Genomic DNA, 21,561 nt, shown 5'->3' with positions numbered 1-21,561 from the left:
GCCCTCCATCCTGGGGATGAGATGTTAAATCAATGTCCTGTTGTAAGTGACTCTGGATATAATGCACAGTTCACAGCCTGCCTCTGTAAAGCACTTTGTGAAGGTGGTCCACTATGAAAGGCGCTATATAAAAATAAAGATATTATTACATCATTTTTTTAAACATATTCTCATTTTGTTGATCATTAATGAACATTTCTGTACTGTGGGTGTTGTCGAGTGATTGAAAAGAAGTCATTTTGTGTCTGAATTGAAAGTGATGGTCTCGAGGAGTCGAATGGGTCTAAGTTAAAGTATATTTTCCTCCAGAGGAATTATCACTTTCTGACGTCACTACTGCTGTATTATGCCTTTTTTTCGAATGGCTCAGGATGCAAATGTAGCTTTCATCCATGTATGTATATATATATATATATATATATATATATATATATTATATATATATATATATATATATACATACACGCACACACACACACACACACACACATATATATAGAGAGAGAGAGAGAGAGAGAGAGAGAGAGAGAGAGAGAGAGAGAGAGAGAGAGAGAGAGAGAGAGAGAGAGAGAGAGAGAGAGAGAGAGAGCGCAGAGAGAGAGAGAGAGAGAAAATACATGGATGAATAAACAAGCCAGACTTGCTATGACACAATAAAGATTGTGCTGAGGGTCAGGGGCGCGGTTCTATCTTTTCTAGGGCGGAGTTAAGGGAGGGTCATGGCAACTGATTGGCTCCCTCTATGGAGGCGGGGGTTGAGATCACACCCCTTTTCTTGGCTGGAAGGGGGTTGTTTTGTTTCTGTTTCCTTGTTTGTCGATCAGCTGGTAACAATATAACACAGGCAGCAGAGAAACAGATTGCAATGCTGGCAAACACCGGCTGGACTACAGGAAAGAATTAAGAGTGCAGAAATATCGAGAGAACACGCCAACCCTTCATTCTTAAAGCGGCAGAGCTTTCTGTCCTGAATGAAGATACTGCTGCTCAGTCAAAAGATGGTAGCCTTTTCAGCTGCATCGGGAGCGCTGAAAAGTTTGCATTGGCTGTAAGACAGGATGCAGTGAGATGTTTAGTAAGGGGTTCAAGCACCACAAATACAACGCAAGGGAGAGTTGTGCCCAAGAAGGGGATATATGTGAGCTGGATGAAAGGAGCACTGGGGGATGTGGCTGAGCTCTCTGGCAATCACAAGGTAGGAACACTGGAGAAGTGTGTGCTTAATCACTCGGTGTGCGTATACAGAGTGATTAGAAAGTAAAAGTATGCGTGTTACTGTATGCGTGTCTCTGTCAGTGTGCGTGGATAGGGGGTGGAGGGTAGGATGGAGCATGTTGTTTTATGCTTCTGCTGAAAACCCTAGTGTGTCGTGACAACCGCAGTCCAATCAAAATGTTTTATACATAAGAAATGTTTGAGAACGTTCTGCCCATGGATGCTCGTTTGCCCAGCTAAGAATCGAGTTCCAGAATTAGTTTTTGAGTGAACCTAGTGTTTTACTGTCACTTTCTACCTGTTAACTTTTCAACTCTGTCGGTCAGTTTCATAGCCCCTGTAGTAGCATTATCCCTGGCCTACCTAATTCAACCTTTAGGTAAGGTAGACCGCAGTTCGTGATGATCAGCCCTCTGTGTAATTGTTTGCTGAAATTACATTTAGAATTACAATGCTATTACTGTAGGTTTAATTACATTTAGAATTACAATGCTATTACAGAATGGTTAATTACAATTACACTAAAAGTAACATAAACAGCTACACACATTAACATGTTTATTTAGCGATAAAGAAACATACTATGCAACTCGCTTCTTAAACAGTCCATCAGTGATTTGGCATAATTACAATTACACTGCAATTCCAATTAGACATTGACATTGTAATTGGAATGAATTAGAAATTGTACACTTACAATTTTAATTGACCCCAGAGCTGATTCTTATAGATAGTAGTGTGTGTAATGTAATGTGTTTAGTGTAACGAGTAATTACAGTGAGTTTTATTACACTGTAATGTGTTTAGTGGCCAGTAGATGACTAGGAATAGTGTTGCAAACTCTATCTGAGAGATACTCTTCAGCACTCTGTCAGTTAGGGGAATGTGTTATAGCTGCAGGTGTGTAGTGCCACAGTTACAGTTCCAGCTACAGTAAACTGCAGACTCATGGTTTACAGTCTCTCCATCCTGTCCTGTGGGCTACTGTTTCACTGGCATTCAATTCCAAACCTAGAAAGACGCACTTCTCTGCGTTAGTTCTGTATTATAGTACAGTACAGTACTTAGCTTGCTAAAGGTGCAGTCCTGCTCATAACATGTTTGATAATTCAGAGATCTTTGTGTTGCTGTTGTTAGCTTTTTGTTTAACTATGCTAATAAAACCTTTAAAGACTGCTGTGCACATGTCCTGGGGAAACCCTCATCCACCAGTCTTGCCTTTATGTGTTAACACGACCCCTACCGTTACCAAGAGCAGTGAAAGCAGCAGGATTCTACAGAGCCCAACAGCCTGGAGTGCAAGCCTCAATCACGCCCACCAGGAAGCTGGTATAACTTCTCCCTACAACTTAAAACTTACAAGGCCACTGTAAGTCCTGTCTCCATTAGAATCTATCTGTGGCGACTAGACACTTCTAATGTCCCTCAGAGCACTCACAATTTCAATAACAACGCATTTAACCCTCAACAGCTTCTGCAGATGAAGTGCAATACTATCAGGTCTTTTGTCTGTTTTCTGAGAGCGTACTTTCTCTCGTACTCTTTGTATGTCTGAACAGCAATTGGACAATTGTAATGTTATAAAACTGGCAGAAAGTACTTGGTTTCATTGTATTCCTCAGGCTGTTTACCCTGGCACTTCACAACAGTCTACCAAGGGTCCTAATAGTTCCTATTAAAGTGGCCACACCCAGGGTTTGAATGAATAGTTTAGAAGCAGGTGAAGAAAAGTGGAGATACAGGAGACATCACAACTGGGCTTGAAAGCCGTATACAATGCAGTACCTGGTGCGGATGTGAAGGATTACCCTGAGGGCTGCCACTGTTCCTTACTTGTAGGAAGCATTTGTATTTGCTTCACCATCTGGGGTCTATTGAAAAGGGTATGTGGTCCCAGCGTGTTTTCTAAAGTGCAATTAGTCAATAGATATATAAGTACAGTTTAGAAATAAGCTGTGCTATTACCTAGTTCATGAAATGGTAATGATAGTGATGATGCTAATAATAATAGTCTTAGATATATGGCTCCCCCAGTGACTTACCTAGTACAGGTAAGACGGTGTGGTGTGCAGGGTGAGTCATCCTAACTGCAGAGTTGCTGGTCTTGGCTGGGAATCCCAGAGGGTACTGACATGTCCAATGACTGAGGAGGTAAAATTGCCAGGGACTGTCACCTCACCACAGTACAGCAGCTCCTGCTGGACAGGTGCAGAGTGAGCTCAAGCAGACACCTTCAGGGCTGGCCATTGTCCTGCAGGAGCGGGTGGCTCACCCACATACACTGTCATGCTCCTGGGTGTAGAGAGGCAATGGGCTTGGTGCTGCACTGAGGGAACATAATTATACAGTCTCAGGATTGAAGTTAAAAGCATAGATCCAATATCTGGGTGCTGTAAACGATACAGTTTTAAATTTAGATTAGATTTCTAAATAATGGACGAAGCAAAGCATCTTTGTTGTTTAAGTTCTGTTTTCAATTCCAAATGGACGACGGTCTCAATTTGATAGCTGACATTATAAATCACCTATGAGAAATGAACCGGTCACTATAAAGAATAAAAGGGTTGCCCTGTGTACAGGTGTTATTTATTAGTCAGTCGAGTTTCGTTAATAACAATAAAACAAAGCTACCTTTTTAAAACATGCACTATAGCAAAAGCAAAGCAAATTGTAGTAAAGCACAGTGAAAGCACAATAAAACATAGGAACGCATTGTAAAGCCGTGACAGTTACAGTGTATGAAAAAAACATGGCAAACTGCTAAATGCATATTATAACCTTGAGAAAAAGCATGGGACAACTGCTAAATTACTCTCTATATTTACTGTGGTAAACTTTTATAAAATATGTTAAAATATGTTTTATTTTCAACTCCAAGACTGTGCAACTTTGTTATCACTGTCTGCTTTTTCATTTGGTCTTATCAAAGTGTGTAACAGCTCATTCAAGTCTAGCAGAGAGATATTATAATTATGTACGATTTAACATTGTATAACACTGATTGTTTCTGCAAGTTAGTATTGCGTGGAAATTATATTTCATGGGAAAAGGAAATCGCTGGAAGCCAGGAAGCAGTGTCTTGTGTCGGGAGGCTGTTAGTTTAGGAATTATTGTGCTGCTGCTGCTGTGCTCTCCCTACAAATGGGAGGGGGTTACCAGCTGTGTGACACAGCTCCTCCAGTATTGTACAGTGATTGGATCTGCCTGCTGGGGCTTCGGTTTCATTCTGCTACACTGTCTTGCACTGCTGTGCCTGTTATAGAATAGTGCAAAAAACCGAAAACACACAGAGCTCTGGCTGCGAGGAAATCTCTCCCCGCACATGCAGGAGCGCGAGCCGAGCAGAGGAGCTCACCTGTCCCCATCTCAGTCAGACACAGGGAGCCTCTCACCCCTGTCGCTCCCCCTCCTCCTCCTCCTCCTCCTCCTCCTCTGGATATGGGCAGCTCAGGGGCTGCTGCACTGTGAACTGGCCGGAGGGAAGGTACTGTACGTATAACTTGACTTTTCCACAGGAGAAGGAGTCGGGGGACAAGTCCAGGCCTGTCCAATAAAGCACTAAGCTTTTAGGGATCAGGAGCTTTGAGAAAAGAAAGCAGAGACTTCAGTTTAATCTATGATTGCTGCTGGAATAAATACTGGTCCTGCACTTAGTCTGAAGCAGTGATGAATATACAGTCTTAAAAAACACACCTTGGAAGTAGCATCTTTAGACTTTAATGAGATTGCTGTAGAAACTAGTTTTATCTGAGGTTGAGTTTCTGTGAAATGGTGATAATGAGACCACCAGGTCCTTCTATGATACTCGGAGTCATAAAACACAGCAGTAAACACAGTGGAGTGGAGTGCACTGTTTAAAACACAGCAGTAAATACAGTGGAGTGGAGTGCACTGTTTAAAACACAGCAGTAAACACAGTGGGGTGGAGTGCACTGTTTAAAACACAGCAGTAAACACAGTGGGGTGGAGTGCACTGTTTAAAACACAGCAGTAAACACAGTGGGGTGGAGTGCACTGTTTAAAACACAGCAGTAAATACAGTGGAGTGGAGTGCACTGTTTAAAACACAGCAGTAAACACAGTGGGGTGGAGTGCACTGTTTAAAACACAGCAGTAAACACAGTGGAGTGGAGTGCACTGTTTAAAACACAGCAGTAAACACAGTGGAGTGGAGTGCACTATTTAAAACACAACAGTAGACACAGTGGAGTGGAGTGCACTGTTTAAAACACAGCAGTAAACACAGTTAGGTGGAGTGCACTGGTTAAAACACAGCAGTAAACACAGTGGCGTGGATTGGAGTACACTGTTTAAAACAGAGCAGTAGACACAGTGGAGTGGAGTGGAGTACACTGTTTAGCCTGAGGGACTGGAAGTCTGTGAGTTTCATTCTTGTCCCAACATTACAATGTTTGCATGACATTAAATACCCTTCTGTATAGATGGTCCACCTCCCCTTTCTCTGACACTTAACCAATGGTCAAGGTAATTTAATTTATTGTGTGAGTGTTAATGTGTGTGTGTCTGTGTGTGTAGTCTAGTGTGACAACCTCTGAACTCAGTGCATTCTTCACACTCCTGGAGACAAAAGGTCCATACATCTGCCTTTTGTTATCTCCTTGCGACCCCCTTTGATGCCAGTGGGATTATCTCTTTTGATCTCTCTGAAGTCTTTAGAGCCTGTTCCCTTCTAGTCCACAGCATTGTTATCTCGTTAGCTTGCAGTCATTGTTGGGCAAGAGTTTGTAGACGCAACGTCTCTATCAATGGTTAGCAGTACATGCAATTTGAACCAAACAGTCTGCTATCTGCAATATTAGTCTCTTTTCAGAAAAGAACACCAGTATAGCTCTGCCAGTCCACATGCGTAGCAAACCCCTAATCAATTCTCGATCCATGTTTTCCAACATACCCTACTTTTAGAATATAAGATGGAGGGGGGTGACCCGCTACAACCAAGTTGCTCACGTGATCCCGAGCCCTCAGATGTCCTCTTCGCTGGTTCTGAGTAGTCACATCAAGTAATGTGTTTGTATAATATATTATAGTGAAGCATGTTCCTTCATTCTAAGTCTCTCCATTATGTGTAGGTATCTACCTTGCTTTCTCTGTTTCTATATGTAAGTGTGCTATGAGCAAAAACAAAACAAAGATACGTATAAATAATACAAAAAATGAAAAATAAACATAGAAAAATACATTAAATACAGTTAATATCACTGTACACAGGTGTTATTTCTTATTCATGGTGGCTCCCAGTAAGTTTACAGTTTCCCATCTGTCAATGGTCCTTTCTAACTGTCGCTGTTGTTTTTTCCACCAAAAACACTGAATGCTATTCCACAGGATCAATACTATTACTAATAACAGTATTATTAAAACAATATAATCCCAAAAAGTGTTCCCTAAGGCCTGCCCTAACCATCCATATCGTTTCAATACAGTGGCTTTTAATTGTGCCAAATCAACTTCGACCTTAGCTTTGAGCAGCTTCTCTTCCGCTCTTTGTAGGGCTATTTTAACCAATTTGTGCATTTGAGAAAAAATGACCGAATATGAATCTAGATATGTGTCATCCCACCAAGCTGTAATTTGGAACTCCTCTGCTTCAGTTTCAGTATATATATATATATATATATATATATATATATATATATATATATATATATATATATATATATATATATATATATATATATATATATATATATCTCCAATCTGAACTGCATGTGTTGGAGTAAAACAAAATCCTGGAGAAGTCTGACAAGTTAAATCTCCATACTTAAAATTGGTATGGTTTCTCAACACACACCATTGATATTTCCCAACCTGCACTGCTTTTTTCCACCCCTCTAGTGGATGTACCTCTAATTCAGTGCTTATATTTCTGTTGATTCCGGTGATTGCAGGACACCGGCAAACTACATGACTATTTGTTTCATAACAGCATGCTTCATGCACCACACCACTCCAGCTCCCTCGTTGAACTTTCCATGTAGCCTTTTCCCAAACTATCACTGTCTCATTGTGTAGTACTCCTATTGGTCTAATCTTCAAACTGTCTTTATACTGGTTATTAGGATCCATGTATGATAGTATTGAGAGATAGAACCAGTCTGATCAGGATGGAACATTGCCAACCTCAACCTGAGTTCCTCCTGTGCATGTCTAGGTACCACTCCTAGCCTAATGTCCATTATTTCTTCCTTCATTAAAAGGCTACAATCTATCGCTTTGGTCAAATTGCGCAAGGCTCCCTCTGTTCCATCCATTAGCTCATATAGAGCTGTACCCTGGAGTCTAATCCCTTGATTTACATACATTTGTCCATTCCCCAATCTTTCCATTCCTTCTCCAACAGTACTTGCTATCCAAGTTTGCCCTCTTGACATTTGATAAATATCCCAGCTGTTTGCAACAGAATTTCCTGCACCAAACCAGCCTGCTATTTCATCAAAAAGCCCCCTCTTCCTACGTTTCTCATTACCTTCATACATTCGTTCGGCTAGTCGCTCTTTGTAATCTTTTATTGTACTACCTATTTCCCTTTGAAGACAATTCTGGATATTGGTATGTTGCTTGCAATGCTGTTCAAACATAACAGTTAGATTGGTGAAATTATACATCACATATGATAATACTATATTCACATTATCCAAAACAGTTATTCGTTCTGGTCCGAGAATGATACCTTCCCGAGGTAGGGGGTGCAAAGGGGGACATACTTTGGGTTTGTCCTCCTTGCATGATGTTATTGATTTTTGAGTGATTTGTATGAACAGTTATGACTATGAACTGAAATATTACTAATTTGATTTGGATATTGATACTGATATATTGTGTCAACATCCTGTATGTCTGATTTTTTAAAATACCTTTTTGGGTGTCCAGCCATTAATTGTCCATCTTCCCAACTATCTGGGTTTTCCCATTCTTGTGGAGGTTCACATATAATAGATTCATACCGTCCCTCGTGGTTCTTAGACCACAGAAACCTTTGGGCATCATTATCAGACCAGGTTTTTACTTTATATCTGCAAACCCTATCACGTGGTGCATCACCCGCTACAAAGATAACTTTAAATTCCCAGACACCTCCCTTTGAATCATCATAGTTTGTAATCGAGTAGGTGCATTTCTCTGGGTTTGTCGTGACCTTTGTTAATGTCCATTTCTCATTATTATACTGGCATAATGAAATATCTCCAAATCTGTCCCCTGGACATTGTAGTATTATGTCCCCTCCTTTTTGGACATATCTGGGCTCTGGCACTTGATGATTACCAGATATTTTCCATACTTTGTCAAGACCAAACATTTTACCATCCTTTTTCCATGCCTGGAGCCCCAGGCTATCTTGAAATTGTAACTGCACATACTGTCCTTTCTTTATACACTGTGTCTCTGTCACCAATGTCGTTGGTGGGTCCCATCGTGCTTCAGCGAGCAGAGTGAATATGCCAATCAAGGTTGTTAGTTGGTATTTCATAATTCACCTGTGGGGACACAAAAGACCAGGTTTAGTGTATATTCTTATGCAGTTTGTGTAGGCTCAATGACCTTTTTCTGATATGGCTTACACTGGTCACCGTGGAACCAAAAATATTGTATTGGTCTGCCACGTTTCTGTATTGCCAATTTCAGGTTGGTTTCACCCAACTTATCCATAACCTGATATGGACCTTCCCAATTAGCTTCCCAGGCCCCGCCTTTTAAAAAGTTTTTTAGCATGACCTGGTCTCCAATTTGAAAGGAGATCCTATATGGGGGTTGAGAGGACTGAACTGTGTATTGATGTGCTGCCCCCATCCGGTTAGCAGCATCCAGAAGTTTGTTTTGGAGAGCTAATTGTACCTAATTGGTCATTAGTAACCTTGCTCGTAATAGGGATTGGGACCCCTGTGGGGTGTGCCACCCGCATTGTCCTTCCTGTCATTAGCTCAAATGGGGTATATCCTGTTGTTCGCACTGAAGTTGCTCTATTTACCATTAGCACTACGGGCAAAGCTGCAACCCAGTCAGGTGTAGATCTACCTAGATCAGTAGTTGCTTTTAATACAGCCTTCTTGAGACCATCTTTCAATGTGCGATTCATCCGTTCAACCATACCACTAGCCTCCGGGTGGTAAGGAATGTGGAAGTGTTGTTCTACACCTAACATTTTACATAGGCAGGCCATTACCTCGGACGTAAATGCGGTTCCACGATCACTTTCCAGTCTCTTAGGGAAGCCCCATCTAGTGAAGACCTGTTCACATAGAATCCTGGCTGTCGTAAGAGCATCGACGTGCAGGAAATGCCTCCACCCAGCGTGTAAACATGTCAACTACCACTAGGATATATCTATATCCTCCTTTGGCTGTAGGTAATGGTCCTGTGTGATCAATTTGAATAGATTCCCAGGGCCCATCATTCCAATGTGAGGTACCCATTGGGACCTTGCGGCGTGCGGGAGCTGGATTCATTTGTGCGCATATTAAGCACAGCGCAAGGTGATGATCTATATCTGCTTTCATGTCTGGCCACCAGTAGCATCCCTGTAAGAGGTCTAACACTTTTTGTGATGCTGCATGACCACTCACTTGATGCATGTAGATGACTAGATCCTTGCGTAAACAATGAGGTGTCACCCAGGCAAGCTGGGGTGTGGTATGATACAATGTTCCTTCGAATACCAACAATGTGTCCTTGTATTTGTGGTAAGGCTGCGGAAGTGTCTGCTGTGCGGTAATGGCGTCCATGACCTCAACCAGTTTAGAATCGAGTGCCTGTGCCTTTTTCAAATCTAACATGGTAGGTGTGGCCGTGGTGACAGGTGATACATGAACAGGATCAGTTGAGGAATCCCATGGGATCCCATCAATGGCTGCCTTCTTGGCTAGCATGTCTACAGTATTATTTGCATCTCCCTGTACCGTTCTGCCTTCTGGTTGATGTGATTTGACTTTACAAATGGCTAGTGTGCCTGGTGTACGCTCATAGGCCAGATCCCAGATCTGCAAGAGCTGTGCGTAATGTGTTAGTGGTTTACCGTCGGCTGTACAAAAACCCTGTTTCTGCCACACCGGCAAGTACTCTGTAAGGGAATTGCAAACAAATCCGCTATCTGAATAGATAGTAAGCCTTCCTGTGAACTCCCTTAGTGCTGCTAGTACAGCTATCACTTCTGCTTTTTGTGCAGAGTCTGTGGGTTTACACTTTATCAGTACCTCCTTTCCAATAGCTGGAGCCCAACATGCTGCACCTGTGTGATACAGGCCATTGTCGTAAAAGCGAGAGCCATCGACATATACAGACAAAGAGTCAGCAAGCGGGACTGTCGCAAAAGGACCAGCCTTTGCCTCCAACTGTCGTGTCGTACATTCATGAGCCTCCCCTTCATAGGTGAGCATGTTAGCAAGTGTGTAGGATGCAGAGTGTTTAACTGTGATGTTTTTAGATGCAAGTTCAGTAACCCATCTGCCCCATCGTTGGGCTGACACTCCCTTCACCTGCCCTCTAATGAGCAGAGCGACTGGGGTGTGTGGTGTATGTACTATTATTTTCCCAAACTGACAAATGTATTCAGTGTGCGTCACAATCCAATGTACTGCCAAAATTTGTTTTGTACATTGATCATACGATCTTTCTACCGGTGTAAGCATACGTGAGAAGTACCCCACAGGTATACACTTACCATGCACTTCCTGCATGAGTACTGCTGACAAACTAGTGTCTGATGCGGCTGCCTCAATGATGAACGGAAGTGTGGTGTCTGGACTACGCAGAGCTGGTGCCTGTGTTAGTGACGTCTTGAGTGTCATGAAAGCATTCTGTGATGCACTGTTCCAGGTAAGTGTGTCTTCCTTACCTGGGTTTCCCTTTAGATGTTCATATAGAGGTGCAGCTTTCTCACTGTAACCCTCTATAAAGTCCCTACAGAAGCCTATTATACCTAAAAGTGATCGTAAGGCTGTAACTGTGTGTGGGCGGGGCAGATTTTGAATCAACTTAATCTTTTCTGGGTCAGGTATACGTCCTCCAGCTTCCACCTGTACTCCTAAGAAACAAAAAGATGATTTCATTAATGCTGCCTTTTTCGGGTTCAGCTTCATGCCGGCCTCCTCCAACAAAGTGAGAACCTCATCAAGGAGCCCGTAATGCTCCTCCCTGGTATCCGTTTGTAGAAGTATGTCATCCACATACTGGATGATGTTATCTGTTTGAGAACAACTTTGCAAAATGTTAGCCATGCATTGATGAAACAGCGTAGGACTATTATTATACCCTTGCGGTAACACAGCCCAAGTAAATTGCCTGTCCTTAAAGGTAAAAGCAAACTTGTACTGACTATCTGGGTGTACTCTAATTCCCCAAAATCCATTAGAGACATCCAGTGTAGAGTACACTGTTGCTGTTCCTTTCAATTGTGACATCATGTCTGGTGTGGTGGATACCAATGCTGTAGCACTGGGGGTGTTTTTGTTAAGCTGCCTGTAATCAATAGTTAGACGCCATGAACCATCTGGTTTCTTTACAGGCCATACAGGTGAGTTTACAGTAGAGACACACTCACGTATTACTTTCTGTTTTAACAATGAGTCAATTGTCTGACTAACTGCAGCTTCTGCTTCCTTTGGATAGGGATATTGTTTCTGTGGAGGGGGATCAATGCTATTCACAACTACTACCATACCTTTAACATTACCACAATCATGCTTGTGCTGTGCCCACACTTTAATGTGATGCAACAGAATCTCAGCCAGCCGGCTGTCACTAGTATGTAGTAACTTCACAACATCATAATCTTCTGTACCCTTCACAGTAAACACTGAATGCCTATCTGAAATCATGATTGGCATCTTGATGCCCTGGGGATCTCTTGCCCCTTGCCAAATCAAACGATTAGAAAGATCAATAATCAATCAAGCGCGGGCAATCCCGTCAGCACCCAAAATACAAACTTCATGTGTACTGACCATACATAATGGTAAATCAAATTTAATAGTACCCAATTGCAATGTAATTGGAGTGGATATTCTGGCTTTGGTTACACCTCCTCCTACTCCTACAAGCTGAATAGACTTCCCACTGGGTGGTAGGTCTGTATGGTAAGTGAGAGAGCAAGCAGCCCCTGTGTCTATCAGAAATGTGTCTTGACGGCCTCCGGCCAAAACTTTCACACATGGGCGGCCCTCCTTGTCAGCAGTAATAGTACTCACTGCTGCAATAGAGGCCTGACCCCTTCATAGGGCAGATGAAGGTGGGGGTTCCTGTGGGATGTGGGAAGGGTTATGTTGGCCATTGTTTCCTATCTGATTTGAGAAGGTCTGTAACAATTGTCTCAGTTCCTCATAAAAGAGTGTAGGTGCAGTAGGTAATCTCGAGCTATTTACAGCCCTCTGCTTTTGTTGTGGACCCTGCCCCTCAGCACCTCCCCCTCTAGCCCAGCATTGATTAATTGTATGTCCAGCGCATTTGCAGTTTGCACACATTTTAGACATTTTACATTCCTTTGACACATGGCCCTGCTTACCACAACTAAAACATCCTGACTTAACACCACCCTCGTTGGCAACAGTCATAGCAATTTTCTTTTTCTCTATTGGTGCTTTATCTGTTTCAGACTCATTCCAGTCTCTTAAACAATCATGTATGTCTTGCCCTGTACCTTGCGGAACAGGGTCTACTGACAGTGCCCTGCTGTACTGTATCAATAGATGCTTGCATGTAGGAGAGACTAAGTCTTTATATTTGTTGATTACCAACTGCCAAAACGTGACGTTATCATCTGTAATCGCAACTCTTGCTGCAGCTCTCTCTCTGTGGGTATTATACGTCTGCACAAAACTTCGAATGAAGTCAGTAGGATGTTGTCCCTTTTTGGGAACAGCGTCAAGAACCTTACTGAGATCTGGTGCATGTCGATAATTAGCAGCCACACACATTAATCTAACTCTCTCATCATGACCTGGATATTGTGGGTTAGCACCCGGTGGTGTAAATTCAGTTGGTGCAATCATTTCAACTGGTAATACTGAACTCAGGATTCTGCAACAATCCCTGTCAGTGAGATTAAATGTACGTTGTATACCACGCAGCTTTTCACACAAAGGTGTAGGATCTGTATTACCATCTCATTTGGGCAACTGTTCTTTCATCAAAGCCAATTCTGACAATGTCAAATCCCTATTGACCTGTTCATCAGCATAATCATATGTAGTTATTCCAGTTTGCTGGTCCAAAGTACCAGTTGTGCGTATCCTACGAGTCATTACAGGAGCTGTTTTGACATACTTGCCTGCAAAATTTACTCTCCCTTTCGGTTCTGTTCTTTCAGTATTGCGCCTCCTTGATTTAATATTTTCTGCAATACTGGACATATAGTCCCCTCTAGTGCCTTCCTTTTGTTTCTGAACCTCCTCAGGTGCTAGAGCAAAATCCTCTAACTCATCTAAGTCCTCCACCTCTTCATCCTATTCACTCTCCTGTCTAGGATCCCAGTCCTCAGGACCATCGCTATCCTCACTATCTGTTTCTTGCTCATTATCAACCAATCCCAATGCTGCAATTCTGCGCTGCAAAACCTTATTATTCTGTCGTTGTTCACATGCTTTTTTACGTACCTCCCTCAACTTTTGTACAATATGTCTGTCTTTGTTTTCTCCAGACACATTCCATAATTCCTTATATGCAATCCGTGCATTTTTCAAACTTGATTCCAAATTACTTGTCTTTCTCTGACAATCTATCAATCGTTGTTTTTGGGTTGCGTTTTCCTTACGCATCTCTAATTGTTGTGTGGCAGCCAATTGCCTTTCAACCATGGAAGCACTTGTAACTGATTCTAATCGCTTAATTTCCTCATGCAAACCTTCATTTTCAACAGATAATTTCTTACAATTTTCCCTTGTAAAATCATATCTTGTTTTCAATTCTTCAATAGTTTGCCTCATTGCTCTTATGCAATTAGCCTGTTTCACTTTCTTACGCTTTTCTTTTCCATTCCGAGACACACATTCCTGCCCTATAGTATTGACTGGGTCATTACTGTCTTTTGTGTAGGGTCCCTCCTTGCCATGTTTAAAAACATAGTCTATACTCCAGATTCTCCAGTCATCCATTCGATGACTGTCACGATTATTTTTGAACATATTTGGAGTTGATCAGACTCTCAACAAAACACAACACTAGCAAAAAAAAAAACACCACTTTTTAGTTTTGTCTTGTTGTTACCAATGTTCCGTGTTTAAAGCTATGCTTAAGGAAGCATACAATTTTATTTTGGTTTATTGCACATTTAATTTACACTTTTGTATGTGCTATTGGGCTTAACTGGAACTTACTGTCTGATTGTTCCTTATTTGTACCACCTAATGTGGACAGTTAAATAAGAGGCTTATCCTATTGCCCCCTTATCGTGACTTATAAACCAAACAGTACAAACAAAGACAAAACAAGTGTAACAAATCTTCTCAAAAACAAACATAAAACATAAATCCGAGTATGCCCGTACCTGTTGAGCAATACAAGTCCGTGTAACTAGTCCAATAAACTCTACTGGCACGTCATAACACTACACGATTTACTCATGACTTTTTTTAGGATTCCAGAGGTCCTCTTTCATACCTAAAGTCCTAATAGTCAATACACTTTTAATTAAGCAGTCTTAACTAATTGTGTCCTCAATGTACATGAATTATCAAGTAGTCAAAAGTCCTCTTTCATACTTTACCCTTGATTCTCACTACATTCTAAAAACTGCATATAAAACAAAAAAACAGTAACTACTCACCAATGTACGTGGTTATATGTTCGATCTGAAGTCCTGATTCAAAGATTCTCCACACCGTCTGAGCTGAAAGTAGAAACAGTCTCCTTCTGTCTGCTTTGTCCTGGTCCTCTTCATGGGATACAGGCTTGCAAAAAAGGTTTCTCCGTAATCAAGTATCAACCCCCCAGTATTTGGAAAAATAAAGTATCAGGAAACAGTCCGCAGGTGGCTCGCCAATGAAGTAACTTAAAAAAAATAGATGGTGAGTAAGTAGATTCAAGAAAATGCACAGAGTCCTTTTCTTCAATCAGTTGCCAGGTTTATTGAAATATGCAGGGAGTCTGGTCCCAGGTACAGGACAAACACAATACTCAACATTACAATGTTTGCATGACATTAAATACCCTTCTGTATAGATGGTCCACCTCCCCTTTCTCTGACACTTAACCAATGGTCAAGGTAATTTAATTTATTGTGTGAGTGTTAATGTGTGTGTCTGTGTGTGTGGTCTAGTGTGACAACCTCTGAACTCAGTGCATTCTTCACACTCGTGGAGACAAAAGGTCCGTACATCTGCCTTTTGTTATCTCCTTGCAACCCCCTTTGATGCCAGTGGGATTATCTCTTTTGATCTCTCTGAAGTCTTTAGAGCCTGTTCCCTTCTAGTCCACAGCATTGTTATCTCGTTAGCTTGCAGTCATTGTTGGGCAAGAGTTTGTAGACGCAACGTCTCTATCAGTGGTTAGCAGTACATGCAATTTGAACCAAACAGTCTGCTATCTGCAATATTAGTCTCTTTTCAGAAAAGAACACCAGTATAGCTCTGCCAGTCCACATGCGTAGCAAACCCCTAATCAATTCTCGATCCATGTTTTCCAACAGTGGTAATGTCAACTCATGGTTGCATTGGTACCACAGTGGTCTGACCAATGGTGGCATCACAATATCGTGCACTGAACCAACACCCATTGCAATGCCATATCCATACCATAACATTATGTATATACAGCTGATGCATAACTTACTTGATGTGCATTCTGGTGAAACACCAAACACATTGAAGATCAGAGTTGGAATAGGGTTTATTTTAATTGTGTTGGTAAACGTAATGCCTTAGCTGCTTGCATATTTTGGAAAACACGTCTTAAAATCTAACCGTTTCTAGTGTAATCCCTGACTTTGATGTGGGGAGCTTGTTAGGTTGTGACTGCAAGTGAAGCACTCAGTGGGTAGAACGCTCACAGATTCAATCTCCCTTGTCGGTGAGATGACACGAGCTCAAAAGCTCTATAACCACGAATGAAGACCAGCCTGGCTCTTTCTGCACAGTGGTTAAGGCCTGGGCTTCTTGTGTAGCACAGCGGAGGCTGAGCGTGAACCAGTGCCTTAACCGCTATGCAAAAGAGTCAGGCTTGTGTGTGGTTGGTAGCTTGGCTGGGTAGCACTTGAAGCATAGTGACCCCTATACTAACACCATGATCGGGCATTGTTTGAGCACACGCTCAGATGGAAGAGTGCCCCCTATCGGGCCTGATTTTCTGCAGATCTAACCTGGCCTGGTACAGTACCACTGACTGCCCTGCCCCATCCTTGCTTGGATTCTTATATAGCTGATGAGATCGGACTGCAGGTTCTGTGAACTCTGATCTCCTTGACGAAAGAATAAAGAATGTGTTATTCATGAAATCTGCACATTAACGAGAAAATGCCTGGATTCTTGAACTGTTTGGAAATCTCTATCCACTGATTGGTTGGATTTCTTATTCATGTGCTCTCCACAGTTGTTGTTTTGTTTTTTTTTACAAAGAAGACTCCTGCCAGTTGGCACCATTTGACAGATTTCAGGGTGCAACTTAATCATAACTATTCCCAGGAATTGTAAAGGGTGTAAAACTGAACGTGGAGAGATTTGGAATGAATGTGGTTTATTCTTTTTATAACTTGCCACTTTCTGAATAGGGTTCTGGTTGAGCTGTACTCTTCTGTTAAAGGGAAAGACACATTTGAGCTGCACTCCTCTGCTGTTCAGTCACACTGGATTGTGAAATTGTCACAGATCTGGATTGTGAACTTTGATTTGTAACCTTGACTGAACTCGGTTCACAAGCACTAACAAAGGATTCATTAAAGACTGACCCCAAGTACCCAAATAATCAGATATGTTCTCTGTGTAAAGTTGAATGGAAATACAAACTAATGCTTCAGCCTTCTGTTTTTAAGGTTAAGCCATGGGGTCTGGGAGAAGTTAAGGAGGGGAGATTGTTGAAGTCTCCAGTAATACCCGTGGATAAATGTCAAGTGGGATAATGCTTATTTAAGTGTGTGGTCTTTAAAACTCTCAGAGCACTACATTCTGACAAATCACTGTGCTGTTTGCCAGTCCTTGAAAAGATGTTGATAGATTGAGAAAGGGATCTTTTACAGCTCTGCAGGTTGTATATCTGCACTACAAACAAATCTTATTCAGGTAAACTACTGCAGTAAACCTGATAATATTGCTGTTGTTCAGGTTGCACTGCCTGACAGTTAGGCAAGAATCCAACAAGAAGAGGTTATATACAGTGCAGTGGAAGTGTGTTCGGAGGTGACTATGAAGTTATGTAAATTGTAGCTCTAAGATTAGTGTTTTAGCTTTCCTTGTCCTAGTTATAATTAGCTCTAATTAGCTGCATTGCTAATTGGACCCTGCTTTCAGATCCTGTCACGTTGATGCCAGCACACTCGTTGCTCTCAGAGGCGTGTCTGCGTCTCTACAGCAGTGGTTCTAAAACTGCTGTTCAGGGACCCTGGGGGGACCCCAGGACGATCTGGGTACTTCTCTCTTTGTAAAACAACATGTCTTTCATTTACAGTAAACGTTTAGTCCCCTGTTGTGATGAGATGTTATTCTTCAGGACAGTATATACAGCATCTGCAGCGTCTGCATTACTTCCTTTTCCTTAGTTTTCTTTTCATCCAGTTTGGGCAAGTGAATTGTGAGGCGGAGCTAAGAGGTTTTGAGTGCTCAAACTGTACTGAATGCCGTCACCCTGTACACAGCATATTAACTTATTATAAATCACAAATATTTATTAAACAGTATTTTAAAGGATTTGTAATGTATACCAGTGTGGGACATGTATTCAGACCTCTTATTCTATTCCTAACCCTGACCTTAAAAAGGGAGGGGAAGGGGGGGCAGGACAACATAAATAGAGAGAATTTGAGATGAGAATGCAGTTCATTTTCAGACCAACCATAAAACTGTGCAGATTACCCAAGAAGTTTAGTGCAAAAGCAAATCTACATGGAGGCTGCTGGGGGGTGCAGTTCTAATTATTGCCTGAGGGATAGGGATAGGATGCAGGTTAGGCTGTGCTGGAAGGTTTAAACATGCTGTAATCCCTAAAGGGAAAAGAGCCAGCACTGAGTGAATGGGTTTACAAGTTCTCTCTTAAAATATAGTTTTGTAAATCTGTAGAAAGATGCCAGATAAGATATTACTAGCCAAAGTCTCCTTGCGAGAACAGTTTTACTAGATTGGCTCTTGGGCTCCAGTCATCTAGTGATTCCTGTTTGGGATGCTATGTGGTTCAGAGTGTGTCTCTCTTGCTAACAGACAGTGCTCTTCTCTCTCCCTCCCTCCCTCCCCAGGGTCCTCTCCATGGATATCGACACAGATTATGAGCGGCCGAATGTCGAGACGATAAAGTGTGTGGTGGTGGGTGACAATGCGGCAGGGAAGACGCGACTGATCTGCGCCAGGGCCTGCAATGCCACGCTCACGCAGTACCAGCTTCTCGCCACGCACGTGCCAACTGTCTGGGCCATCGACCAGTACAGGGTGTGCCAGGAGGTAAGGGGACAGCAACTGGAGGCTCTAGATAACTAACTTTACATTGTCAAGAACTGTACGCAGGGTGCAGTCATCACAGTTGAAAACAGTTAATCTGTTTTATTTGTTGGTTTTGATCAACAAGCACAAGACTATCTCAGTGCAACTTTGCAAATATGACAGAGTCAGAGAGAATACAAATGTTTTGTCAATGCAGCTCTGCATATACTGGAGACAGTCTGCACTGTGCAGTGAGCCAGAGTACTGGACCGCTCACTGGCTCTCCCTCTCATGTGCTCTGTCTTTCAGGTGAGATGTTGTTGTAAGTTGCAGCTGATGCACAGTTCACACACCCTAGTCTCTGTAAGTCGCCTTGGATAAAGGCGTCTGCTAAATAAACAAATAATAATAATGGACTACCCACAACTGGTGACTGAGATGTGCACTCTGAGGCCTCGTACACTCACAGCCTGAATGCGGTGGCGAGTTGATCGTCCGTCTCAATGCAGTTTAAGTCCACACACAGTTCAGTAGCAAAAGACAGCGACAACCGCACTGGTTAATCCTGTTCAGGACAAGTAGCGAGTTTGGTTATTAATTCAGTTTAGTTAGTTAATGTGTGTGTGTATTAAACCTGCACTAAAACCACCACAGTAGGTTGAAAGATTAGGAATTGCATGCACAGTACCTCGGCTGACTTGTCTCAGATGTTGTGACTTTCATATGATAAAAACAGGAAATAAAAAGTTCACAAAGTCGACTAGCCGTAAACAACAGGAAACAACCTTTGTGAAAGAACTATCCAGTATCAGCTTTGTGCTTTTCATTTTTATTTCAAACTGGGTCATTGTAGATTTTTCAGCAATTTGTGTCTTGATGTACTACAGTATGTGCTTGAAATGTTATGGGCAAAAACAAGACAATATGACATTGTTGTAGGCATTTTCTCCATATTATAGTCCCTCGCCCTTAAAGCCAGCATAGTTTGAGGGGGGCGCCGTCCTAGTGGATCAGCCAGTCATCCAATCATTTTTCAGTCAATGAAATGTAACCAGACAGGGCAATCTGAGAACAGCTTCTCTGGAGCAGGGAGAGGGGAGGCTAGTCTTTTTATTTTTTTTTTAGTTATTCAGACTGTGCCCTTGTGGTTAACCACGGCGTGTGTGTGTGTGTGCTGTGCAGGTTCTGGAGCGCTCTCGTGATGTGGTGGACGAGGTCAGCGTGTCTCTGCGGCTCTGGGACACCTTTGGGGATCATCACAAGGATCGCCGCTTCGCTTACGGCAGGTATGCACTCACTCTTAACCCTTTAGAGTCTGTTACAAAACTTTACAGACACTTTTTCCTAGGAGGCGGTGGGCTGTGTATTCAAAGCAATTCCTCCATTCGTTAATTACTCATTTTTGAAAGGAGAACAATTCATCTTAATGCTACAAAGCGAGAATCAAACCTCCGAGAGTGCTTAACAGAACTTTAAATATATAACTGTGCTTTGTTGTTGTTGTTGTTGTTGTTTTTTTTAATAACGTGACTGCAACAGGACAGCCGGTGGTCAGACAGGCAAGCAGGAATCACATAAAAAGAAGACCAAGGCTGTGCTGTTATTGATAATTAACTAAACAATAGTCACATTTTAAAGAAGTTAAAACACTTTGGAGAAGCACTTTATAAAGCCACAGGCAGCTATCCTTTCACCAAAAGTTCTCTCCCCAAACTCAGTTGTAAACTGAAACTGATCCAGGTTCTTTTATACAGTACATATGGTCAGGTTAAATTAGCAATCTATTTGTAACACTGTCTCAACCAAAAACACAGACTTATTAGTGTGAGGGTCTTCATCCTTCCACAGACCTAAAGTTTGGTCTGTTTTGATAAATTATAGCTGGAAGAAATTGTGGTAATGCAGTTATGGAGGGGGCTAGAAATAAATTTGAATGTGTTTGAATTGCAAACCTAGCCTTTCCTCTGCATACAATCTGATCAGCTGTAATTGTTAAACCACCCAATAGAAATATGCAAAGAAACAAACTTCTGACTATCCTTCTCAATGTCTTCATTGTCAAAGTATTGCAGTCGAAATGTTTGTCAAGTTACTTTTAGTATTCACACAATTTAATAATTTCAAAACACCGAAGGTACACACACACACACACACACACACACACACACACACACACACACACACACACACACACACACACACACACATATATAATATATATATATATATATATTAATATATAATTAATTTACTTTGAATGATTATTAAGAAATACTTGCTTACTTGATTTAATGATGTTAAAATTTGATGTAACGACTGAACTGAATTGCTAGAATTACTTCCTGAATGTACAAATTCTTTTTTTTCATGAAATTAAATCTATTCTAGGGGTGAAATTCTGCTGGGTCTTATTTTAATGCCAGTACTGGGTACTGTGATTTATTTCATCTGCTTTTCATCCAGTGCGCTTGCATTCTGTTCATTCACACTAGCGCAATGTTTCTCAAATGCTCTTTCATTCAGCACAGTTCATGCTGCTTGCATTCTGTTTCCTGATACTGCTTCTGTGTCTCTTAGCTGCTATTGGTCACAATTAAAGTCAGTATAATCACTGCATGTTGATTGGCCAAGCTTTCTGATTAGATTTCATTTTGGAATATCTCTGCCCGTTTCGCTTTATGTCAGTACTGATTGTTTGATCAATGAGAGGAGGCTTTAGCAGTGCAACGTGAAAACAGTGCATGGATAATTATTATTAAGTTTGGAGAAACTCTCTGAA

General features: G+C 41.7%; 1 protein-coding gene across 3 annotated transcripts in view; it reads left to right on the top strand.

The window, feature by feature from the left end:
• The window catches only part of LOC121307615 (rho-related BTB domain-containing protein 1-like), a 77,197-nt gene that overhangs the window by 25,253 nt on the left and 30,383 nt on the right, over positions 1–21,561 (top strand). For 2 of the 3 annotated variants that reach the window (XM_041239949.1, XM_041240022.1), the window contains exons 2-3: positions 18,602–18,803; positions 19,965–20,068. In XM_041239949.1, the coding sequence (XP_041095883.1) occupies positions 18,612–18,803; positions 19,965–20,068 (296 nt within the window). In that variant the 5' untranslated portion in view covers positions 18,602–18,611. Of the gene's footprint in view, positions 1–749; positions 1,196–18,601; positions 18,804–19,964; positions 20,069–21,561 lie in introns of those variants that run through there. The other variant, XM_041239869.1, reaches the window with a different exon arrangement.

Source organism: Polyodon spathula, chromosome 1 (assembly GCF_017654505.1).
Source record: "Polyodon spathula isolate WHYD16114869_AA chromosome 1, ASM1765450v1, whole genome shotgun sequence".
NCBI classification, from domain to species: Eukaryota; Metazoa; Chordata; class Actinopteri; order Acipenseriformes; family Polyodontidae; genus Polyodon; species Polyodon spathula.
Note: the sequence above shows the minus strand (reverse complement) of the source record. Positions and strands in the feature narration are given on the sequence as shown.